This window comes from Centroberyx gerrardi, chromosome 18 (assembly GCF_048128805.1).
Source record: "Centroberyx gerrardi isolate f3 chromosome 18, fCenGer3.hap1.cur.20231027, whole genome shotgun sequence".
Classification (NCBI taxonomy): domain Eukaryota; kingdom Metazoa; phylum Chordata; class Actinopteri; order Beryciformes; family Berycidae; genus Centroberyx; species Centroberyx gerrardi.
In genome coordinates, this window is record NC_136014.1 from 10376434 (window position 1) to 10404383 (window position 27950).

Consider the following 27950-nt stretch of genomic DNA (forward strand, 5'->3'; position numbering starts at 1 on the left):
TGGTGCACAGCTACCAAATTAATGACATAAATAAAGTCTGTGCCCTTAACACATACAGTAGTATCTGTTATTATATGCTACTTGCACTTGTTTTTGCGACTAGATGTTACATTGAAAACATGATGCATTGTAGCCTAATGCTCAGGCCATCTGTAAAGAAAATTTAGTTTTTATTATTTCATTTTCAGGCAGGCATTTTATTTATTTTTTTCACAGGATGTTTAGTGTTTATTTCAGTTTTATATGGTGTCTCTTTAGTTAACTCCAGTCACCTTGGTGCAGCAGAAAAGGTATGTGGTAAACTGCAAAATATACAGTGTCTTGAAGGATTAACCAAAGGAGTAATAAAAGTATGCCATACTGACAGTAATGGCTCTCCCTAATGGAAGCCTTGTGTTCTGTATAGGAGCGAGAGGAGTGAGACAGCAACTCAATCAAATACAACAATCAAACAAATAAATAATAAAACTGGCCAATAACACAAGAATATAAATGCTCAAAGACCTTGGTGGTGGCGCTCCTGGTTTGCCAGGCTGGGGTTTGATTCCCCGCAGCGTCCAAGCTTACCCTCTGTGAGAATATGATCTGGTATGGTAACTGGAAGTCATTCAGAAGCCCTAAGCAACCAAGAGACACTATTAGGACTCATTTAGAGGCTGTAATTGCAAGGAATACATCAGAGATTGTGACTTCGGACTAGAAATTTGAGTTTCACCCATCACTATTAGTAGCCACCTACTATTCTGTGCCTCATGAACTAGTCTGAAACATCACCTTGTTTCTGTCCACATATCACTGCCATCAGATGACTATGTATTTCTAAACTTTTATCATAGGATTTGAAGAGTTTTCAAGGGCCTTGGGTCATGAAACCTACTTTATAAAGAACCATGTGAACCTTGATAGAATGCACAACTAAAAAGATGAAAATAAACCACAATTGGAGTTTTCTTTTTTTCTTTCCACAGCACCAGTGACATATAAACTATTTTGGGTTACACATTCACACGGATCAAGAAACACACAGACCGTAAAATGTAATCAACAAACATGATGAAAACATTCACTGGACAGCACACATTTACCCAGCATACATTAACCCATTATACAGACAAGTAGCAAAATGTGCAATTGTATACTTTTTACAATGCTTTGAATTAGCATTTTTCACATTAATGTAAAAACAAACAAATGCAAAAACATCAGCCATGTCCATGTTAGCAATTAAAACAAAGCAAACCATGTTCATGTATGAGAAAATCAATTCTGAAATAGTTCAAAGTCCAAGAAGAGAAAATTATTTGAAAAAGTTGAGTCTCTCATTTCTGAGTGACGGGGAATGAATTCTGGTCCATTAACTCGCCAACTCTCTCCTGCAGTATCTGAACCACCTCTGCCAGGATGAAGACATGTGTGTCATCAAGGTCCTGGATGATGAACTTCTTCCCCAGAGCCGATGTCTCATCCAGGTAGAGGAGGAACTGTTTCATGGCAGGATCACTGTTGCATTGAGAAGAAGGAAGCAGGGGGGGAAATAATATAAAATGGATTAAGTTCAGCACAAATGTGAGGAATAATTTATTTTTAAATCATAAAAAGTTTAATCCTTGGGGATTTATTGCTGTAAAATAACTTAGCATTACTACAGGCAGGGTGTCAAGTTAAATGCAAGTCTTTTAAAGACGTGATTCAATGTTAGGATTCAATATTAGACCAAGTCTGCAGTTGAAAAAAACATCAAGAAGAAACAAACTGCATACTTAGGATATAGGTCTGCATGACATGATCAATTTATCAGCGCACTAAGAAAACACTACATTTTTAGCCTTATAAAACTGAATGTTAAAATTCACCATAATCAAGACCTTTTAAACAATTGAGTTGAGTTAATATGATTTATGATGGTTTAAGACCCTCAGGACTTGCAGGCACTCTGTACTAGACCAACAGATGATTGCCTCACACTGAAAATTTCTGTCCTTTATTAATAAATGAAGAGACCAAAAATTGTATTCTACAGCTGAAACTAAAAGTTTATATTCATACACGTGGCAACATTTTGGCCATTGTTTCCGTCTAGCCCACATATTTAATGTTGGGGGCGGTGGGCATGCCATCAGCCTATTGTTGACATTGATGACAAAGAGTTAGACAACGTTCTGTTGTCTGTTCTGTGATAGTGTGGATTAAGTGTAAGCAAGTGCAGGTCTGAGCAGTGATGAGAGCGGCTATGGAGGGGAGATTATAGACTATAGATTGTGGAGCCCGTCCTGGAGGTGTTGTGAGCCCAATTCAGTGAAACATCAGAGTGTGATGGAAGGAGCCCATTTGATTTCCCCTTGAAATGCCCAGGTTCCTACATCACTGCTCACCTTGGTGTATAGCATCAGTTGTTACAATCAAATCTTGTGCATTAAATGAAGAATTACTTGATGGGATAACAAAGATTTCTTGTGCAGGCAAGTTTGTCACCATCGGCCTTCCTTACCATTCAACAAGAACACCCTTGAGTACGTTGACCATGTTGATGGGTGGAGGAAAATTGGAAAAGATATGCAAAATACAGTGTCCAAGACCTGTAGCACAATAAAACATAGATGCGTTACTTCCTGGGTCGAAAAACATGACGTGAAGTGGTAGTGATTCTAGGGAATAGGTAAGGTTAGGACATTAGAGGAGTTTTCTTTGTTTTTTTCTTAGAACATTTTCTTTCAAGCTACGGCAGCTAACTAAGCTACCGTAACGGCGTTAGAAGAACACAGCTGTTAGCCTTTGATGAAGCTAACGCTAACTGAGCTAGCTTGTTGGTGCGAGTACACATGAGAAATAAAGCACCCCGGAGTTATTCTGGCAACTGCTGCGACTTCAGGAATAAAACACAAAACAAGTCAACCAGCAAATAAAAATCTAGCGTCACATAACTGGATTAGAGCAAAGAACTTTAAGGGCGAGAGGTAGATTAATTTTTACCAACCTGATAGTTGTTGCCAGAGAGGCTGCTACTAAAGCATTGTGGGATAGATGTTGGAGCGGCTATGGTGTGTGCCGAGGGACAATCTAGTGTGTTTCAGTTTGTATCTGTATGCGTGTCCTCTGCTTAAGGGGACCTTGTAGTCTTAGTTAGGTTATTGCAGATACCCTTAATCTTGTTTATAGTTTATAACCTGACCTATTCAGAAACAACCGTTCTGGTACACTTCATGCAGTAATTACTGTCAGTATTTGTCAAGATAAAATAGGAGAATAGCCTGTATACTTCCATATGTGCTACTGTCCTTGCAAATACACAGACAGAGACAGCATGAAAGATAATGCATGACAGTGCATCTAGTTGATGCATCTATTGCAAAGCTGCTTTATTTGAGATGGACATTTTTGGCAATGCAATGCATAGAATATATCAACTCAAATAAAGCCTCAAATTTTATATATGAGCCATTGTCAGCATAGATAGTAGAAACCTGGACTGCAAACAAATGGAGGTTAAAGAGCAAGATTAGTCTAGTTCAGTGAAAATAAATAAAGCAACCTGAACTACATAATTTTCAGACAGGTGCATCTGAGGTAAGGCTCAGGAGGGAATACGGTATGGCACAAAATATGACTGTTATACAGTAGTTAGGATAAAATACATGATATAGAAAATAAAAGCTAAGTTTACACCACAGCTCCATTCAAAAATTCATACAGAGCAGTATGAGCTGCAAGACAGTTCAGTGCATCTTTGATAAAGTACAGTATGCTCATTATGTGTGAAATGTTAGCCTTGTAAGCCTAGGATCAAATGGGAAGCAAAGTGCTAGAAAAATAAAATCTTAAGTAGTCTTCCATCATCTCTATTTATCTGTAAACGTATTAATGATGATCTTTAAAATTTTCAAATAAAATTCATCGAATAGATTTACTAGTGAGTGACCTATATGAGAGGATGACTAGGAGAATAAAAATAAGCACCCTGGGTTCTTTCATCATAACACCTTCTCATAGATGTCAATAAATACATAAAATACATTTCTGTTTTCCTAAATACACTATCATCACATTTGTGGTTGTTCCTTTAAATGTGCAACAAGGAGAGGCAGTTATGTTTCTATTGGATTGGGGGGATTCATATGATGCCCTTCCCCACTTCAAGTATAGGTCCTGGGTACTGTCACTGTGTTTGTGTTTGTGTGTATATCAGTGGCTGATGTAGCTCTGCAGAGCTTCCTGAATGAACTGGAGGCTGCGCTTGTACAGGAATGAGTCCTTCTTCTCTGGCTTGCAGATGTTGAGATGATCTACATTCACCTCGATGAGGTCCCCAATGCCGAGATCTGAAACAGGAGCAGGCTCAAGGTTAGAGCAAGAGTAATGGGGTTCGAGACATGGGTTGAAAAGAGATAGAAAAAGACATAAGCAACTATAGAGTCAGATATAGCCTGCAAGGTCGATGCTCTTCTTGTCTGTGCATTCATATTTAAACTATACACAACAGTAGACATGGCTAATTTTGCACGTGCATTAGAGTTGCGTACTTGCTGACTGTGCTGGTACCACCAGTATCTTGATCATGGGACCGATGTTTGTAGGAAGCGTCTCTGCAAAGCTCAACACCTTAAATTCCTTTTCTTTGGCCATGTTCAGGAAATTCTCATTCAGATCACGCAGTGCTGGGGAGTCTAAAACAGATTGACAACAACAAACAGTTGGCTACATATACAAATGAAGCAGCACAAAACGAATCTAATAGTGCAGATGCCAGTGGCATGATCACAGGTATTAAACCATTTCACTGTCAATATTGAACTACACAAATGGACATATTTAAGAGTAAAAATCACTATCTAATAAAAATGTATTTAAAAAAAATATTTTAGTAAATTTTAATGTACATGGGAGATGGGGTCGTCCAGCGAACAAGCGGAAAATCAAATAAAATCTATTCTTTGTAAGTTGACCTCAGAGTCACTGACCTTTACAGAGCTCTCTGACCTCTATGGAGGGGAAGAGGAGATATCTGACGTTGACAGAGTACTCAGCCATGAAGGTGCCATGGTGAGGAACACTGTAGAACACAATGCCCTTGGTGTTCTTCATCAGCTCATGCATATCTGGGTCCTCTGAGGCATCCAGCAGCATTTTCTTCACTAGTAATCCTGATGGAGAAGTTAGACACAAGAGGATGCATGGGGTTGAGTTTTCTGTGAGATGGGAATCTCTTATGTGGGGCTGAATGATTCCTTTTTCCTCGGCTGCATTTTTGATGTTTCTATGTAGCATGTAACGCTGGGATCACACTTATTCTGTAATGCATTTGTGTGAGTGCTGATTCTTCTACGTAAGGATCTCTTGGCTCAAATGTATTGAGATGAAGTATACATTTTCATTGCAACTCTGATTCACTGGTTTTAAAATCATAGAAACTTCGCAGAAAACTTCCAAAAGCAGGGATAAACATTTGTTTGAGTTTGTGCATGCGTTATCAACACAAGTAGAAAAAAATCCAACAAATGCAACACCTTCGATGCAACACAATGCATCTGCAATGGAAAGATGGAGAGCTAACATATTCTTTTCCATATTAATTTGAATCGAATGAACTTTCCTCAGTAACTTATTCAACACATTAAGTGTGATCCCAGCCTAAGCGATCAATTCAAACTCATTTTATTGATTGGCTTATTAATGGTAGTGGCAGGGGATCCTCAAAGGTGCAGTTGTGAAGTTACAAAATAATTTGGCTAAATGTCCGATCAGTTGCTAGCATGCTAGAGACATGAAGTCTTGGTGGGAAAATGGAAGTAACCCTTAAACTGTAACAGGGGCAAACAGGAACACTGAATTAGACCCATGTCAGCATTTGCTTTGATCACATTACCCTCCGGTGTATTACACTACCCTCTACATGATATTTATTTTGTCTAAATTCGCTTTTAACACATAACACGAGTACAATACAGTTAATAATAATAATAATTGATTACATTTATATAGCGCTTTTCTAAGTACTCAAAGCGCTTCACATATCGGGGGGGGGGGGGGGACCCAACTCATCCACCACCGGTGTGTAGCACCCACCTGGGTGATGCACGGCAGCCAGTTTGCGCCAGAACGCTCACCACACATCAGCTATCTCAGTGGAGAGTAGAGGACTGAAAGAGCCAATTAGGTAACGAGGGATGATTAGGTGGCCATGATGGAAGGAAGGCCTGTTTTTCTGGGGAATTTTGCCAGGGCACCGGGGTTACACCCCTACTCTTGCGATGAGTGCCGATGGGATCTTTATTGACCACAGAGTCAGGACCTCGGTTTAACGTCTCATCCGAAGGACGATGCTCACTCACAGGACAGAGTCCCTGTCTCTGCCCTGGGGCATTGGGGAGAATGGGGGGAGTTATGTGAGAATATAGGCTACCTCCCATGCTGTGTGCTACCCAGATCACAGGCCTCTCTCCAACTCCTGCCAACTTCAGCTTGTTCAGCAGCTCTCGACTCCTGTAGGCCAAGGACTTTCTGAAGAGACAAAAAACAAAGAATTAATCAACCGTTTCCTAATTAATGGCCACTGGGAATTTTCTAGGGATGCACAATTAAATCGTAATCGAAAGTGTACACATTACTCACCTCTGATTCTCAGCAGGACACTTGGCCTTCCAGTCGCTCAGGTGACTGTCATACTCCACTGATAGTACTCTCAGATTTGGGCAATCAGCAGCCAACCACGACTGTCCCAGTGAAAGGGGATAGGTAAATGCAATGGTAACATAGAGAGATGGCATTAGGGAGTTGTCTGCTCCCAAAAAACCCAAAACAATATCCAAGCCAATATCTAATAACAAAGCAACAGTAAATGAGTCGTCCCCCACAAATGATGCAGCACCCGTCACGGCCAATAAGTAACACAGATCTCACCTTGTTTTGACCTGTAATTGTAGCACCCCCCCCTTGAGTGAATGAGTGTCATTTTGAAAATGCTGGAGTGCGGGGGTGAGATGCATCATTTCTCCAAGTTTTGTCCGATCAATGGTGTCTGAGATGCAACGCATGACCCATGGACAAACAAATGAATGACGTTGAGATGTCTTACCTTTGGCCAGCACTCTGTGTAGTCCTCCCTGCCTCCTGCCTCCTTCTCTTCGTCTACGATATTGCAGTCCTTCTGTCGCCACGTCTTAAAGGCTGCCCCTAGGAGCCCATGTATGAACAGCACGTCTGCTTTGATTGGCTGGCTGGAAATGAGCACAAAGGGGAGTGTCGGTTTAAATATGAGAAAAATACTATGTCGAAGCTGACAACAGACTGTGACCTTTAACTATGCATGATGTTCATAAAGTGCATTAACAATGTAACAATAGTATGTTTTGATCAAAAAGCTTTGCTTACTTGTCACGTGTCTGTGGGTGGAGAACATAGACTCCATCCTGGTATTTCTCCTTCACCGTCTCCCTGTCCAGATTGGCTAGAGCGCGAGCTGCATGAGACGCCTGCATGACATGAGGAGACTGCACCATCTCAGCCAGGACAGACACCCAGCCTGCAGGGCAAGACAGCAGCATGTGGTTGTTATAATGGTGGAAAAGTAAAAAAAAAAAACCTAGATTAAAAATAACTACATCTACTAGCAGTCAAGCATGGCATTTAACATTTGACCAGTTGAAAGTAAAAAAAATAAAAATTTGCATGACATGTCCAAAACCTTTTAAATGAAATCTGGTCAGCCCAAATTAAATCCTGCTGTAAGAGTGTCTGTATCACCATGGATCCCTCTGGCTTCCTGGCTGAGACCCACATGAAATTCAAAGTACTAAAGACTGTTTATCTTATCTTGTCATTTCAAAAGTACATGAGCATGTAACACTCCACCACAGATGAGTTTTGAATGATACAGGCCCAATTCAACAATGGATAGCCTATTACAGCTGAAATCCATAATAATAAACACTTATTTGATCATTCCTTTACTAATTTGTAGATTAAATCTGCACATAAGAAAATTGGATCTAAAGCCTAATTTCTTGTATTCATAAGTCCCCTACTGGATTTTCATTTAATTCCAGTTCTTACAGGATCCTAACTATAGCCAGTCTACATTAAACATAATACAGAATAATCTGTTGGGTTTGAGACTCACCAGACTGTACTATGGCCTGGTGAACACTCTCGTTCAGTGCCAAGTTTCCTATGATGCGAACAATGTTCCTCTGAATCTTCTGGGAGTCTCTACGGAGCTGGTAGACCCTCTGGAGGAGCTGCAGACCCCCGCTGGCAACAATGTGGTCACAGTGACTCTGGACCTGCAGATGAGACAAAAGTGTCCGTTGAGGTTCAAAAGCTTTATTCACCTTGTGTCACAGCGCAAACTTAGTAACATCTACAGTCTCCATAGGAGTTAATCCAACTCACTGAGATGGTTGGTCAGAGATTGACTTCACCACATTAACTGACAATGAGATAATGGTTGCCACTATTCAGAAAAATTATACTCATGGAACTACCCATGGCATCCTAAAATTCAAAGACTCGACTATCAATACTCGGAGGCAGACAAGAGCCCCTAAGAACTTTAAACTTAATAATCTACATTAACTTAACTCAAACTCAATTTAAACTGAGGGTGCATTGTGTTTTGACTCTGCTTTTAATGGAATTACTTTCACCCATGTGGCGTGCTGTAGAATGTCATTTATATTGCATTTAACTGATCATTATGGTCAATGCATAAAAAGGAATTAGGCCAAATTAACACTAGACCAGATAATGTTAAGTGCATGATGTCTTTACCTTGGAGTGCTGTACCAGCGCCTGCAGGCAGAAGGATTCCACTTTCTCGGAGGGAACAGTAGTGAGGCTCTGGGCGTAGGGCAGACCATTGCCGCCGAAACACCACAGTCCACCCTGCAAGGTGGGAGAGCACAGCTGTCAGTGAGAGGATTCAAAGATGTGAATTTTCAAGCTTTTTGGACATACAATCACATCCTTGCAGACTGTATGTATGAGAGCGTGAGCATGTGTGCGTCCATCTGTCTGCCTTTATTACCCGCTGTGCTGCCAGGGACTGGCTGCTCTCTCTGAGGGCCAGTGAGGTGAAGTACTGAACGCATTTGTCCACCTCAGACTGAGGCAGAGACGCCAGCAGCTGCCTCAGTCCATCCTCCACTGAGAAACCCTGTGAAGAAGACATTATCAATCTTAGTTACCATCTTTGATAACCAAATACCTAGCATAGGTAAAGGATCAATGGGCAATCTGTGTGATGGGTAGGTAGTGTTGATTGTGTCCACAGTATGCTGATAGAAACAGAATACAGAAAACAAGCCTGTGGTGCTGAGGATGAGTGAGGATTGGAAGTGATGAGAGAGACATTATCCATACAAGAGAGTATTGCATGGAGATACATACATCCCCCATCTCAGGCAGTGCAGGTGGGGACAGGAAGAAGCGCAGGTCTACCCGAGGAGTCCGGGCCAAGCCCACTGCCGTCCGCTGGTCTATCACCTGGGCTGCTGTCTGGTATTGGTAATCTGTGTGATGGACAACAAGTATAAACCAATCCCAGTTCACTTCACTTGTAGTATATAAACCTAAAGTGAGATGCTACAATTTTTTGTGTGTATTTTACCCTGCCAGTGGTGGTTGTTTGCAAGCTCCTCTACAGCCTGTAGTCTGACAGCCTTGGTGGCAGACCGCGTCCTCTTCAGCAGGACCCATAATGCCACCTCATGGGGATCGGCATCCACATGGCTGAAGTGCTCTGAGACATAAATACACACACAGAACTCTCCGTTTGGCTGAACGTTTATAATTAAGTGGAAAACGGTGACATAAATCTCCCTAAGAGCACTGTGAAATTGTAATCTAGCCTAGCCTAATTATTCTTCAACTACATCTACCACAATGGCCAGCTACCAGTGTCTAACACCTTAACAGTACAGTCATGAAGTTGCAAACCTTGTTGACCTTGTGGTTGCAAACCTTGTGTCATCAACTTGGCAGCTATCAATTTTCAAAAGGTCAGAAGTGAAATTATTAGGAGAGTCTATACAAATATAATTTCATGAAAGATTTCACACATTACTACATAATTTCACAAATCTAGTGTGCATTTACAATAAAAGGCAGGAGTGATTAGTACAGAGTTCATTCAAGGAGAACAACACAATAGAGGTCGTGTAATATTACAGTCACATGTGCATTCAACACATGAAGGCACAAACCATGTGACAATCAAACCCAGGATGTACCGGACAGGTGTTTCCTTTGGCCTAGTGTACACAGTCAACATAAAATTGACCGTCTCCAACACAACTGCACAGCAGTGCTTTTTTAAGAATAAATATTTACATTTCTATTCACATCAACAACTTCTGCTTTCCATTCCTAGCACAGAAGGGGAAGAAGGACTGTGGGTTTCAAACTGCACTCTGACTGGGACTTCCAGGTAAACTGGTGTAATGACTTTACACAACGTTCTTTCTTACCATCTAGTGGTCGCAGCAGAACCCTAGAGGAGATTTCCAGAAAACGTCTTGCTGCTTTATGAAGCTCCCTCCTCGTTTTGTGTGTGAGCCCTGGAACAGAAAATTAGAATTATATTTGTACAATGTTTTTGAGTTCAGGAACAGCACATAACAAGAACTAGTCAGTATTGGTTGGTAGTTGTTATCTCAATATAGGCTGGTGATTGTTTCCATTCAATGAGTGAGCCTTGACCAGTGGAAGTGAGATCAGTTAACAGACGCACTCAAACATGTAGGCAGGAGGAGAGAAGGGAAGGAAGGACAGACAGGAAGTAATGATGACAGACATCATTGAGCACCTGGACATGACAAACTCTGTAACACTTTCTGCTCATCCAGGAAACAGCTAAAGCCACTCAGCATTTTTACTTGACATCATCCACCTGGTCTAGCAAACTGTATGTGTGCATGAGCGGTAGGCTAAATCAAACTGGACCTATTCTTACAGTTTCAATCAATTTAAGTTGAGAATGCAAGGTTAGAAAGCTCACACAGAAACACACTAACATCAGGCTGGCTATCACCAGCTAATATTAGATGTCAGTAGGCTATCCCAGACATTCAGTGTTGACAGGTGAGGGCCTCTGTGGTGTTATTAGCAGACACATGGTGTTTTCCACCCTCAGCCATAAAATCCAGGTGAATGACATCCAGTACCTGCGGCCAGGTTCTCCTGTTCATTAGAGGGAGTGGCTTTCAGATAGATGTAGGACTTGTACTTCTCCTGAAGAATTGCCTGAGTGTCAATCGTTACAGCCTTGTCCAAGGCCACCACCTCATAAGTGATAAACAGACAGCCGCTGTGGAAAGATTGTCATAAACAGTGTTAGTAAGTTGGAAGTAGACAGACATCAGATTTGGCTATTCCTGAATCGAGGATGAACATTTGCATGATGTAATGTAACTCACCCCAACACAACTGCACCAGTCACTTTAGCAATCTTCCCTAAATTTAGCAGAAGAAATGGATCTATATTAGACGAGGTAACAAAGGTTATACACACAAAAAGCAACAAGGTCGAATTCATACAGTTGCAGTAATTAATTCTAGGAGACTGAGGTCAAGAAGAGCTGTATTTATAAGCTAATTTATGTCCCACAACTTACTTATATCCCTCCACGGAAGAACTCTCCTCACACCCGGCCCAGTTGTACTCAGTCTCCGACAGCGGATCATACGAAGAGCGGCAACAGACATCCTCCACCTACAGTCACCCAAGCAGCAAGTATGACATGATACCAATACCGGGTATATCGATATGAAGCCACGAGTTGTGTTTGTAAAGCTGAAAGCATTCAATCCCAGGTCCTTTCTCCCACGGGAAGCTCGAATCCAAAACTAAAGCTCACAGTTTAACTATATGTGGGCTACGTTAATCAAAGCACCAAGACAGTGTTAGCTAGCTTCTTATCACAGGCCTAATCTGTGTCACTAGAAACTCAATACTGTCTCTGCTCAAACATCTGCCGGTCAGGCCAAGGGCAATCACCTTTGGTCACTGGAGATTATTAGGTTTACTATCATTTGCTAATGCTACGTCCCTATCTAGCGTTAACATAATATTACAGTCTGCCTACTGCACACTTTGCTAAACAGATGTAAATCTGCTATTTTGCTGGCCCTAAACCTTGGTTACATCAGTCTGACTGACTGGCTAAACAGCAACAGAAACCACACTCACGACTGCGGTAACTTTCAGTTTAGTGACAACAACCATCGGCAGCATTAAAGACGTTAGCTAGCTAGGCGCCGTGCACCAACTCACTTCATAGCACTGTTAGCTGCCGTTAACTTACAGTAAATAGTACAAACCGGCTGCGCCTGACTACCTCAACTGTCAACACTAAAACAAGGCTAGTAACATACCGTTAGCTAACTAACACTCACCAGCAAGCTAACATTAACCTTACAGTTAACTAGGCTAAGTCTGTCTGTTTTGCCACTAACTTACAAAGTGTACCAAGCTGGCTAACTAGCTTTATCTCGGGAGCGAGGCTTTAACTGCTGAACACTGAAATTACCTTATTTAGCGATTGAAAAGTGTGTTTTAAAGGGGTAGATTAACGACCTCCCTTGGCTACCGACCGACTGCAGCGCCTTGTAAATAAACATAAACTTGTCTCATAGATAATACGTCATCTACCGCAACTAACGCGTGACCACAGTAATACTCAGGCACACGTGTAATACAATTATTCCCATATTGTTCACATTCACAACCTGTAATGTGTATAATCTGTTTTTGCTATGACACATTGACGAGGGCTGGTCTTCCTTTCAGTGACACATAACTGAGGGCTGGGCGGTTTGTGTCTTCAGATTACAGTTCCTTCCTCAGGAAGCTGGTCAGGCAGAGGTATATCTGCTTACACGTATGGTTGTGGTGGTTTGCTTTACATCAGATATGGGAACTGCTTTCTTTTTGCCAAGGAGCAACATGTAGGCTAGTTCATAGACGTTTGAGCTTGTTGTAGACCACAGCTTTTTATGGAAAACTCAGTGTTAGTGCTTTTGTTACTTTATTGTATTAATTTAAGAGCAGAGTTCAGTAAATTACAATCAAAACAGATAATCCAAACAAAATCCTTGACACTTGACATCTCTCTCTCCTCTCTCTCTCTCTCTCTCTCTCTCTCTCTCTCTCTCTCTCTCTCTCTCTCAATCTCTCTCTCTCTCTCTCACACACACACACACACACACACATTTTGTAGATTCCATTGAATGCCATAGGCCCACATACCTATCACAGCTGTAAAAATGTGTTTTTGTGTCTGCGATGCAACATGCAAACAGAAAATGTAATTCAAAGCTGTCTACACCAGTTGCTTGCATATATCTCACTGACACATTTACAACTTTTGAATTACAACTTGACACACAAACACTTGTCTGTCTGTACACATACACACACATACTCTCTCTCTCTCTCTCTCTCTCTCTCTCTCTTTCTCTCTCTCTTGCATAGACATTTAGACGGGGCAGGTGATCAGCAGGGGCAAAGCAGAAGATGACTGCACTTTTACCTGGAATCATAGATACCAGCATACAGAATGTATTTTTTAGATTGTTGCTTAATCTAAACTAATCAAAGATTCTGTGCAAGCATACATGGGTGTTTCCCACCACTAAATACAGACTGCTAAATATTAAGAGGTATTCATTTCTGTTTATGAACAGCCATTGAAAATCGACTGGTTGCAGTGCTAGCCTTGCTAGACGTGTCAAATTACTTATTCTTGATATTTTCCAGTCAGTATTCAGTGGTGACAGGCAAGTATGCTTATGTCAAAATTAAATATATACTCAAAGCAATACAAAACTCTTTGCTGGTTCAGATGCAACTGTGCTATAACAACACCTTACATCAATGTTCCTGTGTTCTCTAAACCCGACTTTTCTTGTTCTTCCCACCTTGCCCCGGCCGCATGGTTATGTATATCAATACAGATTAAAATTTTTCCACCACAGTCCAGCATCATTCATAAATCCATTAACAGCCCTGGTCTCATTCAGTCAGTCAGTCTCAGCACCCCCACTCCTCTCAGGTGCAGGTTTCCTGATAAGCCCTGATAATGCTCTCGTAAGCTGGAGGAGGGGTGTGTGTGGCGTGGAAACCCCTCAGATTGCTGTTGCCCCAGAATGACTCGGGCCTGGACGGGGTGGTAGCCGTTTGGGCTGCTGTTTGAGCTGATCCGCCCGAGGTGGTCAGTGTCGGGGTTCGAGGCAGCGTCGTCTGGCTCCCCTCCTCTGCCTCCCTGGCGATTTGGCTGCACTGGAGGAGAGGGTGGAAGGTGGAGGCCCTGAAGCTGGATTTGCGCCCCAGCGGGTCGACCTGATCTGGGGACGAGGCCTGCCGGTGGAAGCTGAAGGCGGCGCTGACCAAACTGTTGTTGCTGCGCCGGTCGTAGCTGCTGTTGCGGTTGAAGCCCGGACGGGCGCGAGGGGAGGTGCGTGACTGTCGAGCGGGGCGGCGGGTAATGCTGGCAGAGCCTACTCTGCGGCGGGACATCCAGGTCAGGACCACGTAGACCAGGGCCCCCAAGACCAGGCCCACCGCCATGGACACACAGAAGGCTATAATTAGAGGAACTACGGAGAGGGAAAAATAAACACAAAAAGGAAGTTAATGATCTGTGCTGCGAAGAAGAGCTATAGCAGATTCCATACCATAATTTACCTACATGTGTTTGTTCCCTGTCAGTGGATCCTATAAAGCTTTTCTATATGCTTCTTCTCTTTATTAGGTTTTAATATTAGATCCTGGGCCCCATTTGCTTTCCACCATCACTATGAGGGATAAACACTCATAAAAACAGTTATGTACATGTAATGCATATAAATGCACTTTATCCCTAAGAACTGGTTTTCTCATTAAATCCAGCGGAGGGAAAGACTTTTAATTAAAATCTATGGCCTTGCCAAGATTGCAGAAACCCTCAGTTAGAAACTAAATGGAGCATTGCCAGCAGTGTCTTGCAAGATGGTACCCCATGACAAAATAATAACAGGCCTTCCTCTGTCATGTTTACCAGAGCAAACAAACTGATTGCATCTCATTCCCACAAAATAGGGGATTGACTTTTTTTTTTCTCCCTGCTTCTCCCTGCCGTGGAAGCAGCAGTCCCAACATGTGCGTGCTTGAGAGAAAAGAGAGAATGCAGCGGCTAAGACAAATCCCACTGGACTGCTGCCAGGGAAAACAAATCAATTTCCTTTCAATACAGTTAAGCTTTATAAAGTGTGAACCTACTCTGCTACCACTCCACAATTCCATAGTTGTTGTTTTTTTTCAATTCCCTGACTGGGGAAGGGAAAAGCAGACATTGGTCAGAGATCATCTGGAAATGACATTTGAGAAAAGTGAGGAAAAAACAGCAGTAACAGAGCATATCATTACCTTATAGATTTGGAGTGGGTGTTATATCACATTTAAAATTCACAGAAGTTTCTAGTCATTTTCTAGTTCGCTTTAGTTTTCTTCAGAAGGGATTAAGTCCACAAATCTATTTCCGAGGTCATTAAAACCTCTAGAGAATGTCTGTGCCAGTCAGAGAGACCACATCTAGAAGAACAGCCAAAAGGCATCGGAAGTTAAAAAAAAAAACTCACCAGCATCAAAAGACTGAAGTATTTCCAGAAAGAGGTTTGTGTTGTTCTCAGCCATGACTTTCTCTGCTCTGTGAGAGGAGAAGAAGAGAGATTTTTACTCATCCAATCTGTCCCTTTGTCCCTCTCCCTCTCTCCTCCTCTCTCCTTCTGTCAATTCCTGTCTGTCTCTCTTTTCTTTTGATGGAGTTTCCTCTCTTTCTACCTCCCCTCTTTCCTATTCTCTCACTTTCTCCCTCTCTCCTCCCTTCCTCTCTCTCTCTCTCTCTCTCTCTCCCTGTCAGAGAGAGACTCAGCCCAGAGGCACACAGGATTCCCCCTCCAAGGCTAACTCTGGCGGCTCTCTTGTTTATGGAAGCGGAAAACTTCACTGTCACGTTTCCTGCTTTTCTGCTTGAAATTAGCAACAGGGCTCGCTTATCTATCCAGGACAGAGATCCTGGAGGTGGGGAGACGGGGTGTTGCTGTAATCACTTCCTCTCCCATCATTTCCTTAAGGTTGATTAATGTGAAACAGTATCACCTCCCTCCCCCCCCTCCCTCCCATAAGCCCCTGTCCTTCAGCTTTTGCCATAGGACAGTCCACTACCCTCTCAGATTTTTTCCCCCCGTTTGAAAATGATAAACAGTTTTTCTCATATTCTTTCCTTCCACCACAGAGACCACAGGCGACAGTTTCCCCATGCGCCGCACCAGCAGTTAGATCCCCGGGTCTGAAATAGATGTTGAAGGCAAAACCTCAGCTGGCACGGATTGGTGGCAAATAACCACTTTTACTAATAACTACTTGTAACGACGGATAAAATGATACTACTCCTTGCTTCATTTGTTAAAACGGCTCGTGAGCGCGTGGATATCTGAGCCCGTTCTGATTTCCAGCGTCTTTGTTAGTAAGCTCAGTCTTTCCACAGTGTCTGCCAGGTCAGCGGTGCCTGCATAGGACGTCTGGTCCTGTGTCGGCTGGAGAGATCCAGTAAAAACACTGGGCTTTGATAAGATAGAAAAGCAGCGTGGGCGCTCTTCTAATGAACCCCACACTCCCACCGTTTTTTCACTTTGAGGTTGTTTCTACCCCTGACAACTCAGGATACAGTGGATTAAAGTGGAGGCTATTCATATGTTACTCATTCTTGATCCCGCAATTGGCATTATTTTGCACCAATCCGCTCCTACTCAGTTCTGCAAGGTCATCAATGCAGGCACAAGGAAGGATGCAAGTATTCATATTGGAATGCAGCTGATGTGAGAACAGAGGAGTTTTGCTTTGATTTTACTTTCTGGCCAAATTGCACATCCAGAATTTATATAAACCAACCTTCACCTTAACCCTAATGGTAACCTCTATTGTAAGACCTCTTAGCCATAAATAGAGACACAAATGATTTTTTTTTTTTTATTATTGATTTTCAAAAATAGAAAGATTTTTGACCAGAAAGTGAGAACCCTCTACTCCCAGCCTCCTCACTGGCAGAGAGAGAGAGAGTGGCTGGGCCTAAGGTGGGACTTCCTTTAATTGTTGACTGTGCCGTAAAACCCATCCAAACGAACCAGCAAACACCCATTATACTGTCAAATGGTATGTGTGGCCATTGTGTCCCGTTATATCACAGTGATTGTAGGGAGCTGGACCGGTTCACACAGGTGGAGGAGACATTCTTTAGAAGAATGTGTTTATGTTTTATAGCTGGAGCTGGTGATAATCAGCATTGTTACAATGTCTTTGGGCAGAGTGGTGGATAATTACAGTGTGTAGTCCTTAACATCTGTGATTTTATAAGGAAATTAACTTTTTCCAATGGAAGCTGCAATGAAAGGTAGATTATTGCTGTTTATCAACAGCAGATGAGTGAGAGATTTCCAGATTTGATGAATCAACATGATACCAAACTCTTTAATTTTTAGTTTGCTTTTACCAGTATGCATAATCAGATGTAAGTGTCCCTTGTGCTATTCAGGCTGAGCACTTGTGTAGAAACCTGGCTTTGATGTTGGAGGGAAGTGGGGTGAGTCAGAGTGGAAAAATATTTTATTCTGCATGTGAATTGTTTTTCTGGTCGGTAACCTTTGGAGGTTGAAAGATCCTGTTGGGCCACTTAAAATCTGTTTTTGCTCATGAATAGCATACCCAGGCCAAACGCCAGAGGGTGACAGCCGCTACCCTGAGTACCTTCTGTTCTCTTTTTGAACAGCAGATGGAGCAATACTCCATGATAAATACACAGCACATCTCATCATTTCCTTTAAGTCCCACAAAGACAGCAGGCCCACTCTCAACCTGACCCACTGCAACATGCAGGCCAGCCTGTGTGAAACAATCTACATGTAATGACTTATAATGTAGAAAGTAAAGTCACATATCCCATAATAAACCTGTGTGGGTAAACAGGTAAGGAGAATTAAAATGCCCAAGTTGTATTTTAATCTTAAAATATATACTGTATATTTTCCTTAAAACAATTACAAATTCTGCCAGTGGGTTGAGATAATTCCACTTGTTTCCAATGCAGTCTCACTTTATTTCAGGGATTTTGTGGAAGCAAGTCTCAATATGTTGAAAGGAGGCAGGAAAAGGCAAATCTCTACCTACCTAATTATGATACTTAAGAAAATTATTGAAACATGTAGATTTGCACCAGAAACAAGTGAAAATTATATCACCATGTTGGCCGATTTTTTCCCCATTTTTTTTTAGGAAAAATAAGATTTTAAGACTCAACACAACATTAAATGAATATGCGGACATTGCAGTTGGCCTACTCAAAATATGGTTTCAGGACAATATTGCACTACAACTTGCATCTCTCTCTGGCGCTATGCCATTTATGTTTGGTCGATTTTGACATGCAGGTTGACGAGGGGAAGTTTCTAATGAGATTTTAGAAAAGTGCTGACTGTGTATGAGGGAGATTACTACACTGGCGGGCTTTGGTCCCAGCTCTCTGGCTGTGTGCGCCGATAAGATAAGAAAGACGGATCTTAACGTGGCAGGGTTTGTAGCCACTGTGCTGGCAGGATTCCCAGCTGACCCCTGTGCTTTGTCTCTGCTCTCTGCTCCCCTCTGCTGCAGCAGGCTCTCTCTCTCCTCTCTCTCTCCTCTCTCTCTCCTCTCCTCTCCTCTCCTCCTCTCTCTCTCTCCTCTCCTCTCCTCTCTGGACGGTAGAGGTCACCCCGAGCCGAGCTGCGGAAAAATGTGGGAATCAGCAATCTGTCCCTGCATGCTGCAGAGTCGCAGGCCAGTGCAACCAAATCCCACAGCATTTCAATGCATTGGCAAGTCAAATAGCTGATTCTGGCAACTTAACCGCAAATAGCTGGATTAATAGCCTACATTTGTTAACTGGAAGTGCTGATTTAGTTGTCATTGTGTGGGCTGAGGTTAAACTATTGAGGTGATTGATTTACTCCTGGCCCTACTCTTAATATTGGTGATCTGCATGCCTGTAATTTGCTCTGTTTATATTATATATATCATTATATATGCCATATTTTGGCTGAAGCCTATAGTATTTGTCGACTATATGAGGAAAAATTGGTAGAGTTTATTTGCCAGTGACCTGTGCCAGCCATAGCCTATAAACATAGTAGCCTGCTGTGTGGGGGATTGAGGGATTTTCAATTCAACAATTCCTAAAATCTCAGTAATAACCACTTAAAGAGTGTTTTTCCCCCAGTAAACATTATACGTTTTTATCTTTTTCATGCCCACACCTCCATATCCCACTCTACTGGATGAGGCTGTGGCCGGACCACTGTAGCTCTCCTCTCAGCTCTCCTAAGAGCTCTCCTGAGATGATGAAAGGACTTGTCTAATGGGATTACACTTTGCGATAAGTGCTCAGAGCCTAGTGGTGCATCACACCTCCCTCCTGCATTTCAAACAGCAGCATTGATCTGCTGTGGAATAGCATATCCTGGTTATAGAATTGTGAAGGGATGTACCATTGGCAAGGGTGTGTATTAACTAATGATTGTTGACTTGTATGGCAGCTTAGGCTTTTTTGTGATGAAGTCCCAGTTACAAAATATGCCTGTGCCTTCAAATATTAGCAAGTTTACATGACGTAAGAAATATGCTGTCGCCATCACAGGCGAGGTTTGCTGCAGCTGATGCTGTTCTTTCTCCCTCACTCACTTCTCTCACTCACTTCTCTCTCTCTCTCTCTCTCTCTCTCTCTCTCTCTCACTCACAAACAAAATACACACACATCTCTTGCAGTGGGATCAGTGGGTATGGCAAGATACCTGGCACCCTATTGGTCTCTGCGCCTGGAGGAGACGCGAGAGACATTCCTTCTGATTGGACAGCAGGTGGCAGTGCATGCAGACCAGCAAGCTGTCCTGCCTGCAGGAGTGAGAGGCTGAGGAGAGAGGGAGGGCACGGCTGAGATGTTCAGCACACGCACGCACGCACGCAGGCAGGCACGCACGCCCATCACCGTCAGGGGAGGAGCTTGCGAGAGTGAGAGAGGATTGCAGGCTGCTACTGCAACAGGGATGACTTGTTCAGACGAACACGGCAGCATGGACGCGACTCGGTCTCCGTAGCCTGCAGTCAGTTTGAAGACACGGAACTACTGCAGCCAAACCCGATTCCTGATCCGAGCATGAGACCCGTACTGGGGTGACGCACGGGAGTCGGGGACGCAACTTGGGTGACCTCGGGACAGCGGCATGGCATCACCCAGGCACTACGGGCGCTCTGCCAGGGATATTGCCAACGTGATGCAGAGGCTGCAAGGTAGGTGTAGAGTGCTTACTCATTCACGCCGCTCCACCTCGGGTTTGCAGTGCTTTTTAGAGGTGACCCGGTGCTAGGCATGACACAGCAAAATGTAGTTGGAGCCAAAGGTACGTTACTGTGATGAAATGTCTTAACATACATCTTCTGCATTTGCTTATGACTGTGTATGTGTTGTCTGTGGAGCAGTGGAATTCAGGTTCATATGGCTGTGAAAGCTTATAAATGTGAAGGACATTACTGAATGGGATATCCAATGTCACAGCATGCGGTATTCAAGTACAGTGGGTATTTCTAGGTTGCAGTCAGTAATGTTTTGTCTAACATTCAGTTGCTATCAGTGCTTTAGTGCCTAAGGTCAACTTCTGTGGAGTTTTTGTTCATGCTGGAGGATGCAGAGGCATGCTTCTTGGTGTGTGTCCGGGCATGTGACTGTGACTGATTTAAGGCCATAAACACATGAAGATGTGTGGTGTGTGTGTGTGTATGCGAGAGAGACAGAGACACAGAGAGAGAGAGATTAAGTGAACAAGTGAATTATGAGAGAATGTGAGTATTATATATATATATAGTATATATATATATATATTAGTGTTTCTTTTATATATTTCAGTGAATGTGAGTATGCGTCCGTGTGTGCATGTCGTGTGTATATGTGTGTGTGTACGCTTGCATGTGTGTATGTGTGTGTGTGTGTGTGTGTGTCCATGTATGTATGTATCTCTGTATGTGGACAGACAGTGAAGCAGACAGTGGCTAAGATAATCCCCAGAGCAGCTGACAGGATGAAGTCTATTCTTCCGTCTCAACTCTGCTGGAGCAGCAGGACTGTCTTATTATGTCTTATTAGGGCTCTATGGTGGACATTCACACCCTCAGCTTACTGTACACACAACATTAGTATGGATTAAAATCAAGATATTAAGGCTTTTAACACTTGACCCATAAAGATTATTATTGTTTTCTTATCTTATCTCACCTCTGTTATGACTTTGTTTTCATTTGCAGATTGTAAATGCAGCCGGTATCAGTATTAAATGTTCACTCTTGCCCCACCTGTACTGTAGGTGTATTGTTTCTGTACTGGGACTGTCTTACACACCTCCACTGTGGAACGGTGTGTGTGTGGCACCATCATCCCCCCCCCCCCCCCCCCCCCCCCCCACACACACACACACACACACACACACACACCGTACTGACAGCACCAGATTGATGACACTCGCAATCTAGCAGGAAAGTCAGGTGACACCGGAGCTGCGATCCAATATGGCTGCTCCCTGTGTGGCTTCTGAGGTGGCAGTTTCTGTTAAAGCTGCGAACAGCATCAGCAGCCACGTGGCTCCTCTGCATCACTGTTTTGCAGGTGTGAGTACAGGCTCTGAATCGCAGTAATTGCCGTCTGATTTATCTCATTTCAGACGACTCCCCATAGGCCACCTCTGCCAATGCGAAGACGGTTTTGATGCATTATAACGTATTCTGTGTGAATTGAACAGCTTAGCACATAACGGACAATGGTGTGAAATTGTTGCAGTCTTTAAGTAGGAGGATATTCATCTCAAATTCTGCTATCAAGAGATTTCCCCATTTTTGGAAACCGTGGAAACTTGATCTACTTCAAATAACGTGCAAGTTTCCAGCTGATGTAAAATATCTTTGAAAACCATCAAGGTATATGGCAATTTTGGAGCCACAAGGGACCCATTGTTAGTAGTTGGATTCAGTAGCCCCATTAACACTATAAGGCAGGACATGACATGGGCTGTAATTAATACAATTTGGCCCCAAGTGTGGCTTGTTCCAAAAATAGGCTCCTGACTGGGTCCTGTAGTCGGGGGTGTGTCTTCTTTACACCGGCCGGTGAAACCTTTATTTGCTTTCACCAAACACTCCCTGTTGGTTTATTGTCGATGCCTTGTGGCATGCAAGCATTTCAGATAAGAGAAGCCTTGTTGCTGTGGGTATCCTTACAGATGGACGCAGTGAGGGTGTTTGGGAGAGATACTACCTCAACACAACCATGTTTTGCGTTAACCTCACAATTGCTAAGACACATTTGGACAGTGTTTATGGTCAATTTCTTTTGCTTGAAGTAGTTTTACAAAACCCCTTGAATAGAGATGTACGTGTTTGACATTCTGCCTGTTATGTGAATGGATTTGGTTTCATTTGAGTTCAAAAAAATCTAATCTTATTTCAAGTATCATTCGTTGTGTTATGTATATAATATGTTCTGCTCAGAGTAGATGATCACATTAGCTAATTTACAGGGGGCACATGGAATCTAATTTGACATGACATTTTATTTGATGTGTCCTGCTTCCCGTCTCCTGGGAGAGGAGAGATGAAGCTGTGATGGAATCATCAAGACGTCTTGTAAGAATCAAAGAGGAAAGCTTATGTTTTCATTAGTCTGAACATGAACAGCCTTCAGCATACGTAGAACATAACAAGCATGTGCTCATTGTCTTCAGCATAGCTAGAACATAACAAACATGTTTTCCTTGTCTTCAGTATAGTATAGTCCCTTGAGTGTTCCTATAGGTACAGTCACAAGCTCGACCCCAAATGACAGCTCTAAATGAAATCAATGCTGCCTTTGTTCAGAGTAGCTTCCTATTCATCTGCCAGGGTGGCAGTAATAGCGACTATCCAAAGGGATAGATGTCCACAGATCTGGTGTATTTGTGTGTTTTATGGAGAAAACATGGTTGCAATCTAATTTTCTTATCACCTGAGAGTTAAAGATAGGTAATCTAACTTCATTTTGTGTGTCTTTTAAGGCCTGATTAGATTAACATATTTTACTCCTCCTCTCAAGAGAGGACAATGTTCTCAAATTAGCCACGTTCCACAAATCACCAGATACCATGAAATGAACTATATTCCCTTCAGGCTCAATTTGGAAGCCGTTAGTAACCGCTCAACACAACATCAAAACAATCAAAACTTTTGCCCCAGTTTTGGAGCTGCGTTTTTCTCCCTTCATCCATCTCTCTTTTTTTGTACCTCTCTGTCGCAGTGAAAAACAGCAATTAGTGACACCATATGGCGGAGGACGGCGAGGCCGCTTTGAACACCTCCCAGCCTGAACTCCTCCATATGCCGTGGAATTTGCCTGTTTGTTGTCTCTCATTAATGAGAGGAGCGATCCACCGTTTTTGGATTTCCATTTCTCACCTGTTTTCTCCGTTGTGGGCGGTAGAGGCAAAGCTTTCCCGCCTACGCCTCTGGGTTCTACCGTCTGCTAAGCTATCAGGTAGACAGGTTCGCTAAGTCTCAGTGCGTTGGTGTGCTGCTGGGAGCACCTGCCTGAAGTTTTCAATGCGTAGGCTCTGTGTAATCCTGTATTTCACTCACAATTAATTTGCGATCACAACAATACAGTATAGCTGGAGACGGAGATAGCCACACAGAATGTGACCTTAACATTGATTTTAGATATTGTTTGAGGATTGAGAGAAAGATAGATTGAGTTTCTCAGTTAGTTCAGGTTTTTGGGGTTTGTATCATTTAAATGGTGTAGTTTGGATGGTATAGCAATTCAGAGCTACTACATCTGAGGTAATTCTGCAGTGTGGCCTCTTTTTACAAGCTTCTGCTGATGTCATTTTGGTCGACCAGGATGAAGAGCAGGCAGTAAAGGAGGGAGGAGAGAGTAAAGGGCAAGGGGAGGGTAGCAGAGGTGAGCACAGTGGAGGTGAGCTGGGAGATATCAGCAACTCATTGGCTACTGAACAACAACAGAGTGCCACATAGAGAGCGTTAGGGCTAAAATAGAGACAGAGAGAGGCAGGGGGAAAGGCAAGAAGATGAGACGGGAAAGGGAGGGCAGAGAGAGCCCTCATAACAGTTTTTAAGCTCCTGGTGGCTCCTGGGACTGGCACAATTCCTCAGGTTGGCACGGTGCCAGGGTGACATCCTGTTGCCAGGGGCGACATCACGGTCCGGCCGCAGCCAAAGAAGGCCCAGGCAGACGGTCACCTTGAGCCGTGCCAGCCTCCCGTACAGTTCTGACACCCCCATTTATCGTCTCCGGCTCTGGACACCGCGGCTTCACATACACACGCGTCGCACACACACAGACACAGAAACAAACACCGGGTGTTAAAAATAGCCGTGATGCATCTTTTTTTTCCCCCTCCATCACACCACTGAGAGTCAGCAGTTTAGGCGAGCGGTTAAACAGACACAGAGCAAGTCTTCAAGGCCGCCAGCCCATTAACATGTAGCCATTACTCTGTGCAGCCTCAGAACTGTGGTAATAGGGCCAGTGTGTTACAGAGACGCACTGTGGGTCGTTTTTTATTCTGCTGCTTCTTCTCCTCGCCTTCCCAGATTGTGTTTATGACTCGTTGCCATAGCTGCAGTCGCATGACAGCCAGCGCCGGCCTTTTTCGCCCTGTGGGCTTATTGGCTATGTCTGGTTCAGCTTCTGCTTCTGTAACAGAGCATTATGTTTGATAAATTAGTGTGTGTGTGTGTGTGTGTCTGTGTGTGAATGTGTGCTTGTGTGTAGCCTCCACTAGCTTCTCAGTGACAGTTTGTATTGCAGATCAGATTGTAATCTCTTTTCACCTGCCAGTCAGGGAGGGTTTGAGTGACACATCACAAGATTAGGTCACCAGGGGTCCCACCCATACAATATGGGGGGTGGGGCAGCTGTCAGTTATCTTAAACCCTGTTTCAAAGATCACACCTTCAAAAAGGTCAAGTGTATCCTAACATTAGTCTAATGGTTTTGACGCAAAAAAAGAAGAACAACAAAAGAAAGCACATAGGCACTTTTTTATAATTAGTTCAAACTTGAAGGGAAGATAGAAATCGACAAAAACTCACAGAGTATCGATCCTTTTTTTCTTGAGAAGAAGTTACAGTTCCTCTTTTGGCATTTCTTTGTTAACATTACTGCCAAGTTGCACATCTGGTGATTTAGCTGAACTTCTCAAGGTGGATAGCTTAATGTGTTTTGCCAAACAAGCAGCATTTAATGAAACTGTCAGTGCAGCAACACACTGTACAGACATAACGAAAGGAGTATTTACAGGATCCTGCAATGCAAGGTACCATTTGACCCTGAATGGAATACAGTGTTGAGCAAAATTGGCCCACACTGATCCCATGATAGCACGGTTCCTTTGGCATTTCAATTCCATCTCTGATGCTGTCTGTCAGATTGAGGGATCAGATAGTTTTGATGGACATGCAGAACAATGTCCCCACAGATAAATCCAGACACCTGAGCTCATGACCCTGAGACACATTCAGCCTGTGTCTGTAATACTTTGAGTCCTACGCATGCCCTTATCTTTCACCCACAGACACGGCTATCCCCTGTTTTTTTCACCTGTCACAGTGTGATAGGACGGTGGCAAATTCTGCCTCTGGCACCCTATTTAGCACTTGAAGGTTTGGAAATAAAGGTCGGAGTGTCATGCTCTGACCCCGGAGAGGTCAGCTGACCAGATAACGTCACATTTCCAGCAAACCTGGGACAGAAAGTATTTGCAAGTAATTCCCGGTGTTTATGTTAATCTGCGTGGAACACCAGATGGGCGGGGTTTAGCACATCAGTTTAGGTAAATTGTCGCTCACAGAAAAGTACATAGACGTTCAAATCATTTCCCTTTGTCTTGTTTGGCTCTCATTTTATTGTCCTGTGCATCAAACCCGACTCATGTGCAACCTAATCACTTTCTCTGCTGTTTCCTCTCATGTAGTGTCATTGTTTACTCCTCCTGGAATCGAATGCTTTCTATTTGATGGTGTTAACCTCTTTCTAAACGATTTTAAAGGGAATCCATCATCCCATTTCATCAACCTTTGATGAAAAGCAAAGCAGTGGAAGTGCCGTGTGTGTCTTCGACTTAGAAATGTTATTTGCTGTTGTGTTGCATGCCGACATCTGCCCCCCCCCCCCAGGGCCTCTCTCGCCCCCGGGCATCCCACTCCAGACACAAACAAAACCTGCCACCTGACATAACAAACCCTGTTTACCTGCTTTTAATACTTCAAGAATGTCAGGTGAGAAATGGAGAACATTCAGGTGGTGTTGTAGGAAATATGCAGGGAATGAATAAAGCCACTTTGCACCTGACGACAAGCCGGCCGGACAGGTGGATGCAGAATAAAGCCAAAGCCACGCATCTGTCGGTTGCAAAATGAATTGGTTTAGGCTCATTCTCAGTAACACAGTAAATGGTCCCAGCTGGATAGGCCTAATACAGACGTAGACTCAAGTGGTCGCGCGCAGCAGGATTTTGTGGATGATTTTGGCTCGGTTCCAGTCGGTAAATTTTGCCGCAAAAAGACAGGACTTATAACTGAATTTACTGCATCAGCCACTGTGATTTATTTAGTGTGCTGACGCCAATCCTTTCACTTTCCTCCTCCCTGTAATGTGTAGCGGGCCGCTGAACCTGGATAAAGAGCTTAGACTGTCTGACCCACTCCTGCACTCCCACCAGCACAACAACGTCACACACATACACACACACACATACACACAGGCGGAAAATCATCAAACAAACACACATTAGAGGAAGGAATCAGGAAGTGGATAAAGGAGGAGGGTGGGGGACAGAAAAAGCCATCAAAACCTGTTAAATCACTCTGTGTCAGTGCAATGGATTAGAAATCTGTGTGTGTGTATGTATGTTGTCTTGTGTGTGTGCTTGTGAGTGTGTTTTTATGTGTGTGTGTATGATGCAATTAAGAAGCACCTCTCTGCCTCACATGTACCCATATACTCACGCATACACACACGAAAAAATCAGCACACAAAAACACGCACTATCTCTCTTTTTCCCTCTCTTTCTTTCTCTATCTCTGTCTCTCTCTCCCACACACACACACACACACACACACAATCATGACATCCACATCCACAGAGGGGAGCAGGAGAGAAACATCCAGCTGAAAATATTTTCTGGTAGCCAAGCTGAGTCTTGCTAATGCTCTTAGTGCCGCTGAGTGGTGTGCTGGTTTGACCTGTGGTGTTTCCAGTGGAATAGATGCTTGGTATTAGCTGTGTGTTCAGTCTATTATGTGCTGTTCAAATGTGTTCAGCAGAATCTACTTACCTGATAAAGGAGCCCTTCAAAGATAGGAAGGAGATTGTAGCCCAAGTCCAATGTGGATTTGATTTGCCACAGGACAGTGGTATCACCGTAGAAAGAGATAAATCAAATTAGTATTTAAAATTACTCTATTTTACACCCAATATGATAACAGGGTTTATTTGCTGAATTTTTATATTTATATTCATTTTCATTTTCAATTTATTTTTAAATATACTTTAACGTAATGCCTTGCTTATCTGGTTCATTTTTGGTCTGTTGTTTTCAGTGTGGAAATACTGCAGGTGCTGAAATTGTTCAGTAAATTACTATATCAGTGGACTGGGTTTAATGAACACTGTGATATTTGGACATTTTTGTCAACAACAAAGTGCTTTCTCTGCACATCTGGTACTGAAAAGGGGGTGATGGTGCTTGAAAGGGGGAAGTGGTTGTTTTGGAAATCATTTTGACTTGTTCCCCCCCTTCTTACTCTCTTTAATGTGGTGTCATTATTACCGAAATGTAATTAGCTATGCTAATGG

At 43.0% G+C, this 27950-nt stretch overlaps 3 protein-coding genes across 5 annotated transcripts; all 3 read right to left on the minus strand.

Moving 5' to 3' along the window:
• Nucleotides 1–193: 193 nt before the first annotated feature.
• On the minus strand, nucleotides 194–10637 carry gtf2h5 (general transcription factor IIH, polypeptide 5). 2 transcript variants are annotated; one of them, XM_078289995.1, is made up of 3 exons: nucleotides 10633–10637; nucleotides 2489–2577; nucleotides 194–1500 (listed from the first exon to the last, which is right to left on the minus strand). In XM_078289995.1, the coding sequence occupies exons 2-3, from the start codon at nucleotides 2521–2523 to the stop codon at nucleotides 1320–1322; spliced, it is 216 nt and encodes a 71-aa protein (XP_078146121.1). In that variant the 5' UTR covers nucleotides 2524–2577; nucleotides 10633–10637; the 3' UTR covers nucleotides 194–1319. The 2 variants fall into 2 exon arrangements, with proteins under 2 accessions (XP_078146121.1, XP_071776445.1); XM_071920344.2 differs by lacking the exon at nucleotides 10633–10637 and adding an exon at nucleotides 2975–3026 and having other exon boundaries at nucleotides 2489–2576.
• serac1 (serine active site containing 1) lies at nucleotides 3370–12649 on the minus strand. Its single transcript, XM_071920333.2, has 17 exons — nucleotides 12522–12649; nucleotides 11607–11704; nucleotides 11409–11445; nucleotides 11157–11299; nucleotides 10461–10550; nucleotides 9602–9733; nucleotides 9382–9503; nucleotides 9020–9148; nucleotides 8764–8877; nucleotides 8114–8276; nucleotides 7366–7516; nucleotides 7070–7211; nucleotides 6607–6707; nucleotides 6398–6495; nucleotides 4956–5138; nucleotides 4518–4661; nucleotides 3370–4316 (listed from the first exon to the last, which is right to left on the minus strand). The coding sequence occupies exons 2-17, from the start codon at nucleotides 11695–11697 to the stop codon at nucleotides 4180–4182; spliced, it is 1977 nt and encodes a 658-aa protein (XP_071776434.1). The 5' UTR covers nucleotides 11698–11704; nucleotides 12522–12649; the 3' UTR covers nucleotides 3370–4179.
• Nucleotides 12650–13013: 364 nt separating this feature from the next.
• myct1a (myc target 1a) lies at nucleotides 13014–15912 on the minus strand. 2 transcript variants are annotated; one of them, XM_071920947.2, is made up of 2 exons: nucleotides 15610–15912; nucleotides 13014–14589 (listed from the first exon to the last, which is right to left on the minus strand). In XM_071920947.2, the coding sequence occupies exons 1-2, from the start codon at nucleotides 15662–15664 to the stop codon at nucleotides 14042–14044; spliced, it is 603 nt and encodes a 200-aa protein (XP_071777048.1). In that variant the 5' UTR covers nucleotides 15665–15912; the 3' UTR covers nucleotides 13014–14041. The 2 variants fall into 2 exon arrangements, with proteins under 2 accessions (XP_071777048.1, XP_071777056.1); XM_071920955.2 differs by having other exon boundaries at nucleotides 15398–15912.
• Nucleotides 15913–27950: the final 12038 nt, after the last annotated feature.

Bases quoted from the DNA above. Each gene is read 5' to 3' on its own strand.
- serac1 (XM_071920333.2), bottom strand. From the start codon at position 11,697: ATGTCTGTTGCCGCTCTTCGTATGATCCGCTGTCGGAGACTGAGTACA. The intron at 9,149-9,381 runs GTATGTATCTCC...TCTTCTTCACAG, and splicing joins CACTGCCTGAGATGGGGGAT to GGTTTCTCAGTGGAGGATGG. The intron at 7,517-8,113 runs GTGAGTCTCAAA...CTTGCCCTGCAG, and splicing joins CCAGGCCATAGTACAGTCTG to GCTGGGTGTCTGTCCTGGCT.
- myct1a (XM_071920947.2), bottom strand. From the start codon at position 15,664: ATGGCTGAGAACAACACAAACCTCTTTCTGGAAATACTTCAGTCTTTT. The intron at 14,590-15,609 runs GTGAGTTTTTTT...CCCTCTCCGTAG, and splicing joins ACTTCAGTCTTTTGATGCTG to TTCCTCTAATTATAGCCTTC.
- gtf2h5 (XM_078289995.1), bottom strand. From the start codon at position 2,523: ATGGTCAACGTACTCAAGGGTGTTCTTGTTGAATG. The intron at 1,501-2,488 runs GTAAGGAAGGCC...TCAATGCAACAG, and splicing joins AAGGGTGTTCTTGTTGAATG to TGATCCTGCCATGAAACAGT.